The following is a 9,985-nucleotide window of genomic DNA, read 5'->3' on the forward strand; positions in this document are numbered from 1 at the left end:
GTAATAATGCTCTGTACAGATCTTTGGTTAGGCCTCATCTGGAGTACTGTGTTGAGTTCTGGCGACTCTACCTCAAAAAGGATAGAGCGAGAGGATGGAAGCGGCACAGAGAGAGGCAACCAAAATGGTGAGGAGCCTGTACCAAGAGTTATGAGATGAGACTGAAGGACCTAAATATGCAGATAGTGGAAGAGAGGGGAGGCAGAGGAGATATGTTACGGACTTTACATACCTGAAAGATAGAAATGATGCACGGGAATAAAACCTTTTCTGATGGAAAGAAAGCTGAAAAACTAGAGGTCTTGACATGAAATTCCAAGGAGGTAGATTCAGGAACAATATCAGAAAATATGAATTCATGGAAAGGGTAGTGGATGCCTGCCCTACTGGAAGAGGAATGGTGAAGAAGAGAACAGTAAAGAAAATCAAAAGGGTATGAGTCAAACAAAGAGGAATCCTAGCAGCTAAAGCACAGAAATGAAGATAAGGGGTAACCTGCATGGGGCAGCATAAGAACATAAGAAATTGCCATGCTGGGTCAGATCAAGGGTCCATCAAGCCCAGCATCCTGTTTCCAACAGTGGCCAATCCAGGCCACAAGAACCTGGCAACAAGTTCCATCCAGGATGCTGTGCATGCACCAATTCAGGAGGCTTTTTGCCTTTGGGCCAATAAGTTGACTCGATAATGTCCATTATCCAGCAAGCCAAGTTAGCCTTAGAGGCCACCTCCCCTTTCCATGGACCACCAAACAGGACAAACAATTTTTCCAACTTGTGGAAGGTATTAGTGACCTCCAAATAGCTCAAGACTATTCTCTGTGCATCCAAACACCAAGTAGACTGGTACTCTGGTCCATACTCCTCCAAGGAAAATGCCGGAAGGGCAATTGCTTGATTGATATGAAAAACAGAATTCACTTCTAGGAAGGAAGCAAGAACGGCACCGGCCGAAAAGTGACCACGCTCGATTAAATCACCGCGTTAGGTGGAGTGGACACTTGGACGGTAATGTAATATACTACAGCAGGTGAACGTACCCAGAGGTGGGTCTAACTGGAGCTTCGCCTTTACCAACCATCTCCCCGCAGATTGAGCCCTTGGGTTCTGACGGCCAGCAGGTCTTAAATGGATCCCTGGGGTCGGAGTTGAAGCAAAAGTCTAAGTCCAAGCAAGGGTCGTGGCCGGAGGCAGATGGTGTAATCCGGTAGGTAGGCCAAGGGTTGAGTTAAATCACAAGCGGATTGTGATAAATTGCAGGAGGACCTTGCGAAACTGGAAGATTGGGCATCCAAATAGCAGATGAAATTTAATGTGGATGTGCAAGGTGATGGATATAGGGAAAAATAACCCATGCTGTAGTTACACAATGTTAGGTTCCATATTAGGAGTTATCACTCAGGAAAGAAATCTAAGCATCATAGTGGATAATACTTTAAAATCGTCGGTACAGTGTGCTGCAGCAGTCAAAAAAGCAAACAGAATGTTGGGAATTATTAGGAAGGGAATGGTGAATAAAATGTCTGTCATAATGCCTCTGTATCACTCCATGGAGAGACCGCACCTTGAATACTGTGTACAATTCTGGTCGCCGCATCTCAAAAAAAATATAGTTGCAACGGAGAAGGTACAGAGAAGGGCAACCAAAATGATAAAGGGGATGGAACAGCTCCCCTATGAGGAAAGACTAAAGAGGTTAGGGCTGTTCAGCTTGGAGAAGAGACGACTGAGGGGGGATATGATAGAGGTCTTTAAAATGTGAATCAGTTATTTGCCTAGCGTGTAGCCAGATGGACTCTGGACCAATGGGTTATGCTTCCCTGCCAGTAGATGGAGATGGAGTCAGGTTTCAAAACTGACGTCACCCTACATACACCTGCAGTGACCTCAGCCCTTCAGTATTTCTCCGTCTCCAGCAGATGTGGACATGATTTCCCTATGGGGATTGCTGTACTTTTTGGAAGAAGAAATTCTACTTTTAAACTGGAGAAAAGATTGAGCCCCGCTCTCCTGCAGTGATACCTAAAGGTCCCTTCCCCAGTTGAGAATTCCTGAGGTGATTTCCGAGATCCCTCAGAGGTGTGCCCTGGTCCAGTAGCCAGTTCCCGGCGTGGACTTTGCTGCTTAAGCAGCTGAAAGGCAGCAGATGCAGGAAGCCGAGCAAGGCAGTCATGGCCAAAGTCCTCTCTCCCTGCAGCCGGAGACCGTCGCTGTACTCAGCAGGTAAGTAAAAAAAAAGAAGAGAAGAGGATTCGTCCTGATTCAGAGATGTTTTGGAGGGGTTTTGGTAAGACTTCCCCTGGTCTCCTTGCTTGGCGCGCCGTACCGATGTCGTTCCTGATCCCATTGGGGTAAGGGGAAGTGGGCTTCCGAGCAGGTTGAGCAGCCTCCCGGTGAGCTATGCCCCGCTTTAGGCTTGGTCGGCACACTGCATGGTAGTCCGCGGCGTCACCGTTCTTTCACTCCTTTCCTACCTCTTGCACCTTCTTCATCTTTAGCCAAACTTATCCTCACCAGTGGGGTGGCTTCCAGCATCAGTATTCCCAATCCATAAATATCAAAAACGGATGCAAAACTTTCCAAAACCTTAAACTGTAATCCAATTGTCCAAAGTTGAGGCTCTGGATTTTTCCTTCTCCAAAGCCCCAGAAATTTTTTTTTTTTAACTAAATCTGCTTTATTTGGTTCCTTCTGCTTAGTATTGCTAGGATACTATTAGGAGGAATCACAGAAAGCAGGATTTTTCTTTTTTTTTTTCTTCAATGCTCCCTTGAGCTGTGGCAGACCTTTACGCCATCCCCGGGCTGGCGTAAAATTTGCCGCGTTGCAATGGATGAATTGGCCTTGCAAGAAATTGTTTGCATCGCGGGGATTATCTAATAGCCTCAACTACATGGAATTTATATGTGATAAGCGCTATTAGCTACGCTGTGATTTGGACATGCGTTTTGGGCGCACTAATCCCTGTTTTGCATCTGGGGTTATGAATACACGTCTAATTGCATGTTAAGCCGTGTGCTAGCTGCTGCGCATGGTATTGCATTGGCCCCATGTGTCCAAGCCGCTGTTCCCTGGGGGCGGGGAGGACGGAGCGGAACTGAAGCGTCCGGGCCGCTGTTCCCTGGGGGCGGGGAGGATGGAGCGGAACTGAAGCGTCCGGGCCGCTGTTCCCTGGGGGCGGGGAGGACGGAGCGGAACTGAAGCGTCCGGGCCGCTGTTCCCTGGGGGCGGGGAGGCCGGAGCGGAACTGAAGCGTCCGGGCCGCTGTTCCCTGGGGGCGGGGAGGACGGAGCGGAACTGAAGCGTCCGGGCTGCTGTTCCCTGGGGGCGGGGAAGACGGAGCGGAACTAACGGAACTGAAGTGTCCGGGCCGCTGTTCCCTGGGGGCGGGGAGGACGGAGCGGAACTGAAGCGTCCGGGCCGTTGTTCCCTGGGGGCGGGGAGGACGGAGCGGAACTGAAGCGTCCGGGCCGCTGTTCCCTGGGGGCGGGGAGGACGGAGCGGAACTGAAGCGTCCGGGCCGCTGTTCCCTGGGGGCGGGGAGGCCGGAGCGGAACTGAAGTGTCCGGGCTGCTGTTCTTTGGGGGCGGGGAAGACGGAGCGGAACTAACGGAACTGAAGTGTCCGGGCCGTTGTTTCCTGGGGGCGGGGAGGACGGAGCGGAACTGAAGCGTCTGGGCTGCTGTTCTTTGGGGGCGGGGAAGACGGAGCGGAACTAACGGAACTGAAGTGTCCGGGCCGCTGTTCCCTGGGGGCGGGGAGGACGGAGCGGAACTGAAGCGTCCGGGCCGCTGTTCTTTGGGGGCGGGGAGGACGGAGCGGAACTGAAGCGTCCGGGCCGCTGTTCCCTGGGGGCGGGGAGGACGGAGCGGAACTGAAGCGTCCGGGCCGCTGTTCCCTGGGGGCGGGGAGGACGGAGCGGAACTGAAGCGTCCGGGCCGCTGTTCCCTGGGGGCGGGGAGGACGGAGCGGACCTGAAGTTTTTGGTGGAGGGCGGCAGCTTCTGCTTTTTTTTCTTTTCTCCTTTGGCTGCGGCAGTGAGAGGACCGGAGGCGCTCCCCTTCGCTCTTCCTGATCTGCTTGCGAAACAGAAAAAGAAATACTTCATGCTGTCCGCGAGCGCTCATTGCTAAACAGCCCCAGTGCCGCTGCTGAAGCCTCTCGGGGTGCTCCTCCTTTTGTCTCCCCGCAGCAGGCATGGCCGTCACTTCTTTCCCCTTGTAACGAGCCGTCCTACGGCTGAATGGAAATGGTGAGTGGCACTGAGGGCTCAGATCGGGCTGTGTGCATGTGTAATGGGGAGCCGTGCCTTCTGATTGCAGCTCATTTACTCATCTCTTCCTGGCTTGCAGCCTTGACCAGAGGCGGAAAAAGTCAAGGGTGTTTCATCTTTTGTGGAACTTCAGCGCTCTCATGGTTTTTTTTTTTTTTTCTTGCCTCCCCCCCCAAGGATTTTAGGACCAAGGTTGATGAGGCTTGTAGAGCTGCAGAAGAATTTGTGAACATTTATTATGAAATGGTTGACAAGAAAAGACAGGTAAGTGTTGCACATTCCTAATAAAACTTTTAAATCCTGTGATTGGTTATTGGCTTGGTCTTGGGTAGGTAAATTGAAAACCTCCAACTAAACTGCTTTCTGTGGAGGGAATGGCTTTCCATATCTTTTTATTCTTTTACATAATTTGGATAGTAGGGGTGGAATTATTATTATTTTTTCATAAAACTTTGGTGCTAGCCAAAATACTTAAACTGGGGAAAATTTTCTTTTATAGCTTCTTTTTTTAAACTTTTTTTATTTTAATATTTTTTTTGAGTGGGGGGGAGGAAGATTTTTTTTTTAATTACTTTTCTAGTCTTCCTCCCCCAATTTCTCCTGTTCCTCTTGGACTGTCTTTCCTCCAAGCAGCAGATTCTGACTTTTAGGACCCTGGGTGACCAGGAACACTTCTCTTTCTCTCCCCCCCCCCCAGCCCTGTTGGGTAACATAGAAACATAGTAGTATTTACAATGACTCTGTTCTCGTCATTACCTAATTTTGCTGTTCTGCTTAGTTCATCTTCTAATTCATGCCTGTCTCCATTTCAGATAGTGCTGCAGTCCTCCAGGGCAGGACTGATCATTGAGTGTTTTTGATGGTGCTCATGTAGTATTGGTTCAGGCTAGACAAACTCAGTGCCCTCTGTTACTGCCAGCAGTATCTAATTATTAAAACATTTTTATACCACATTAGCTAAAATTCTGAGTGGTTTGATGTATACATTCATAAAAGTGCATAAAATGAACTTTAGATAAAACAGTTATACAGATAATCAGAAATGAGCTTCCCTTATCAAGGCAAATATTGAAAAAAATACCTTTTCCTAGTATGTAGCCAGATGGACTCAGGACCAGTGGGTTATGTGCTCCTCTGCTAGCAGATGGGAGTCGGAGTCAGATTTCAAAGCTGATGTCACCTAGATATAGCCCTGCAGTGAGCTCAGCTCTTCAGTATCTCTCTGTCTCCTTAGCAGATGTGGACACTATCCCCCCACTAGCACAATGTTAGCGGGATTGCAGCACCAATCCAAAGAAAGAGAGGCTTTTTATCTGATAGGAAGATTGAGCCTCGCTCTCCTGCGGTGATACCTTAAGGTACCTCCCCCAGTTGAGAATTCCTGAGGTGATTTCCGAGATCCCTCAGAAGTGTGCCTTGGTCCGTCTCCGGCGTGGACTTAGCTGCTGAAGCGGCTGAAAGGCAGCGGGTGCAGATGCTGAGCGGTGAAGGCTAAATCCCTCTCTCCCCCCCCCCCCATACCGGACCATGCTTCGTTTCTTTCACAGAGATGAATTACCGGCCCTAGTCTCCCAGACTCTGGGAGTTCCAGGCACGGACCCTATGGCAGAACCAAAGAAGAACCCCATCCTGGTGGCCCTGTGTAAGGCTTCTTGCTATTTCCCACTGCTGGAAGCCATCCAGGAGTTGATTGACCTGGAATGGGACGCCCTGGGGGCGAGCTTTAAAGGAGGTCAAGCCTTGGAAGTCTTGTATCCTCTGTTCCCAGCGGTCAAGGAACACCTGTGTTTCCCGAAAGTGGACGCCATGGTCTGCGCCGACTCGAAGCGAACAATCATCCCTGTTGAGGGAGGAGCGGCCTTGAAGGATGCTCACGATAGGCAGTTAGATTCCATCCGTAAGCAAGCCTTCAGTGCGACAGCAATGATGCTGCAGATCACTTCCTGCTGTGCCCTGGTGGCTCCTCGAGAGAGAGGCAGATAGCTCTGGGGTGCACGCCAGAGAGGCAGTTGAACCCTTCGCAGCCTTCCTGGCAGATGCAAGCTCAGATCTAGTGCATAACTCGGCCAGAGGAGTAGCCTCGATGGTGGTGGCCAGAAGGCAGCTAAGGTTGCAGAACTGGTCAGCGGACACAACCTCTAAGGGGAACCTCACAAAGATTTATTTATTTATTTGAGGTTTTTTTCTAGACTGACATTCGTTGGGAACATCATATCGGTTTTCATAAAACAGTAAATGCAGCGTAAAGCCTTTTAAGGGATTCCTCCTATTCGGAAGTGAGTTGGAGAAACTAGCCAGTAAGTGAAAATCTCCAGTGCCTTGACTACTGGGAGACAGAAAAAAAGAGGTCTCAGCACCCCTCTCCCATGAGGGGGTCAGGCCAGGGGTTCCCAACGCTTCCGGCCCTACAGAAACCCATCGTCCCAGTCAATTCGACCCTCGGGGAAGTCGGAGTCCTTTCGGAACCAGCAACCCAAAAGAGAGGAACAAGTCCAGGCTCAGGTTCGACCCAAGCTCCCAATGAAGTTGGACCGACCCATCCAGGGAAGAGGAGATAGGGGGTCGACTCTCCCTCTTCTTCCAGTGGTGGGTTGAGATCACATCAGACAAATGGGTACTGGACATCACACGATTCTCTCTTATGGTCTGGCCCTCGAGAAGGCTCGCCTGAAGAAGCGCAGTTACTAGGTGGCCATGATCACCATCTTGCTTCGTGTGCGGAAGTTCTCAACGTCCCTGGCATACATACGGATCTGGAGAATATTTAAAGCCTGGTGCGAGGGCCGCGGGGTGCCCCTGCGAATGGCCAAGATCCCCCATGATTCTGGAATTTTTACAGGATGGCCTGAGGAAAGGGTTGCCTCTCAACTCCCTCAAGGTCCAGGCAGCAGCCCTCTCCTGCTTCAGGGCTGAGGTGAATGGAAACAGTCTGTCGGCACATCTGGAATTGGCTCAGAATAGCAGTGTGAGAGGCAGTGCTTGTTATACAGGTGAGGTGAGGACCCTCTGCTGCTTCATGTGTCACACTGGGCTAAATACTAGGAGCTTTCCTTTCCTGCTTTATGTAAAATAGGATTTAATTCTGGAATTTCATAGTTGATCAGGTCTAACTAATGCCATTGCAATATTCTTTCAAAGTATATTCCTCTGACAAGGATTTGGATTAAAAGGGGTTTCCATCATTACTGTTTCCCTCTGTAAGTCAGCTTTTTGCTTGCCAAGATCTCAGAAAACAGGCATGTGTGTGAAAAAAAAAATTAGCAATACAGTGATCGATTATACATCACAAGTCCCTAGTGCTTAGCTGCCCCTGAAGTACTCTAAAGCTTGGGTTAATGTTTCAAACGGCTGACAACGAATACTGAGGAAGCCCAAACCACAAAGGTCTTGTTACCGTAAATGTCTGTCAGGGTCCTGGAGGTGAGGAAGAGAGAACTTGCAGTTTATAGGGGGTGACTCTAGAAGATAGTGTGGGATCACCGTGTAAGAGGAGGCTTGGCTGTTATGCCCCAACAACAAACCAGTGAGGCTCTTGTGGCTTTGTGCAACGTTTCAAGCCAAGTCTTCTTGGTTGCTGTTCTGCAGGTGCTCACTAAACTCTACCACGAGAAAGCAACCTTAGTCTGGAACGGGAATGCAGTGTGCGGGCAGGAGGCTCTGAGGGAGTTTTTTGAGAAGCTTCCATCCAGCGAGTTCCAAGTGACCATGTTTGACTGCCAGCCAGTTCATGGTAAAGCTCTTTCTTTATTATTTCAACTGCCCACTAGGGTTTTTATTTAAAATATTCATTACCTGCCCTTCCGTGGTGAGGTACAATAAAAACATCCATAAATCTACTAATCACTTGAAGCCTTGTTTTAATGCTTTTTATTGGGTATCTTCAACTGAACTTTGGAGGGAGTGGGAATTATAGTAATTTTAAATAAATAGAAATGTACTGTGGCGATCTCTTAATCCTCACCTTTCATTCCAGTTCCTTAAGTGCTGTTTGTGATGGGATGAGGATGGTGCCCTGCCACATGAGATCCAGCAGAGAAATGAGTGGGGTTTTTTTTGTGTCTCGGCAATTAATCTGCTTCGTGTGCCCCTTGCTTCCCTATGTCTGACCGTTTTTCATTTCCACACTAAAGGGCAGATGTTCTAATCATTTTCTTGTGTTCACACTATGGGGGAAAATGCTTTTGTATATTGGGCCTCAACTCTGAGCTGGGCTGGCAAACACGGGCCACATCCAGCCCACCCGTGGCTTTTCTCCAACCCAGAAATGTTGATTGCATGCTGCCTGGGAAATTCCCCTCCCCTCAGTCAGAACTCTGAGGGGACTCCCCTGCGTCCCTCCTCATCCGGGCAATGCCATTAATGTGGCCCTCGGGGATAAATGGTTGTAACACAATGCCAAACAGTTTTCACATTTAACCTCTGTGTAATCAAGGTCTGTAAAATTTAGTGGCTTAATTCCTGGAATAACTTTAGTAGTGGGAAAAATACAGTGTAGTAATCTTATTTATTTTAATTATCTGTAAAGAGCAAGCAACTCAAGGCCAGACCACCGTGCTGGTTGTCACCTGTGGAGCGGTGAAACTTGGTGGAAATAAAGAACATTTCTTCAATCAGAACTTCTTACTGACAGCGCAGGCCACACCAACTCGGCCAGTATGGAGGATCACCAGTGACTGTTTCCGCTTCCAGGACTGGGCTGACTTAGAGGCCTGACTCGAATCTACAACGCTCTGCTCTGGCTGGGCATTCTCCACGTTTTTTTTGACACAGCTGCACATCTTTTGCTGTATGACTTATTTTGACATTGCCATATTTAGTTAATTTTGGAAATAAAGAATGCCACCTGCCTTCAGGACTAAAGTAGTATTGATTAAAGCACTAACCAAATGATGCAGAAGCGTCCTCAGGCTCTTGCTCAAGTGTCTTTGGCCACCTTAGTTAGGAGGGGAGGGGCAGGTTTTTTTTCCCTGCCCTACCTCTTCTGTCATACTTCATAATATACAAAAGAGAAATGCCTGCCATGCGTGTGCAGGAAATATTCCCAAACCCTTAGTCCACAGCTGTAACATATTGTAGAGGTAGCTAATGTGATCTCCTACCTCCTCAGCCAGAGGCTGAGATTAATGCCGGGATGTGTTAAGATGCTCCAGTGCTGCTTGTCATTGGTCCCTGTAAGCTGTGCCCGTGCACAGACCTTGTGAACTCTGTGCACAAGAAATCCCAATAGTATTGTGTTATGTGGGCTCAGAGGACTCAGCTTTATAAAAAAACAAATTGTGTAAAAGAAAATTGGTGTGCACATAGCCTTTTAAAGATTAGTGGTAGCATTGCTTGATGTATTGGGGGGTTTTTTTAAGTTGCTGTCATTGCTGCTTGCTTGTGAGCAGTAATAAAATTGTACGACTTTTTTTGTTTACTGCCTGAGCTTTTAAAATACATTTCCAACACAGTAAAGCAACATTCCCTGTACGTACCCGGCTCAGTCCATACTGCTGGGTTATGCCTCCCTTCCAGCAGATGGAGTCAGAGGAAAAAACTGAAAGGTGCCACCTGCGATCCTTCAGTATTTCTCTGACTCCAGCAGATGAAGGATGGCATAACCTGCGGTGCTGATCTTCCAAATTTCTTGACTCTTATTTAATCAAAAGGGTTTTTACACCCTGGTGTGCGAATGACTAGATCAACTGGGTAGTAAGTAACTTAAAAAAAAATA

At 48.5% G+C, this 9,985-nt stretch overlaps 2 protein-coding genes across 3 annotated transcripts in view; one reads left to right on the forward strand and one right to left on the reverse strand.

Moving 5' to 3' along the window:
* The window catches only part of GUCY2F (guanylate cyclase 2F, retinal), a 27,971-nt gene extending 22,565 nt beyond the window's left edge, over window positions 1-5,406 (reverse strand). The window contains exon 1 of the mRNA XM_029607620.1: window positions 5,354-5,406. The gene's annotated coding sequence lies outside the window, so the exon portion shown is untranslated. The remainder of the gene's footprint in view (window positions 1-5,353) is intronic.
* On the forward strand, window positions 3,811-9,688 carry NXT2 (nuclear transport factor 2 like export factor 2). Of its 2 annotated transcripts, none has more exons than XM_029607622.1 (4): window positions 3,811-4,251; window positions 4,458-4,536; window positions 7,858-8,002; window positions 8,798-9,688. In XM_029607622.1, the coding sequence occupies exons 2-4, from the start codon at window positions 4,516-4,518 to the stop codon at window positions 8,983-8,985; spliced, it is 354 nt and encodes a 117-aa protein (XP_029463482.1). In that variant the 5' UTR covers window positions 3,811-4,251; window positions 4,458-4,515; the 3' UTR covers window positions 8,986-9,688. The 2 variants fall into 2 exon arrangements, with proteins under 2 accessions (XP_029463482.1, XP_029463481.1); XM_029607621.1 differs by having other exon boundaries at window positions 3,812-4,251; window positions 4,450-4,536.
* The last annotated feature ends 297 nt before the right edge of the window (window positions 9,689-9,985 follow it).

This window comes from Rhinatrema bivittatum, chromosome 6 (genome assembly GCF_901001135.1).
Source record: "Rhinatrema bivittatum chromosome 6, aRhiBiv1.1, whole genome shotgun sequence".
NCBI lineage: Eukaryota > Metazoa > Chordata > Amphibia > Gymnophiona > Rhinatrematidae > Rhinatrema > Rhinatrema bivittatum.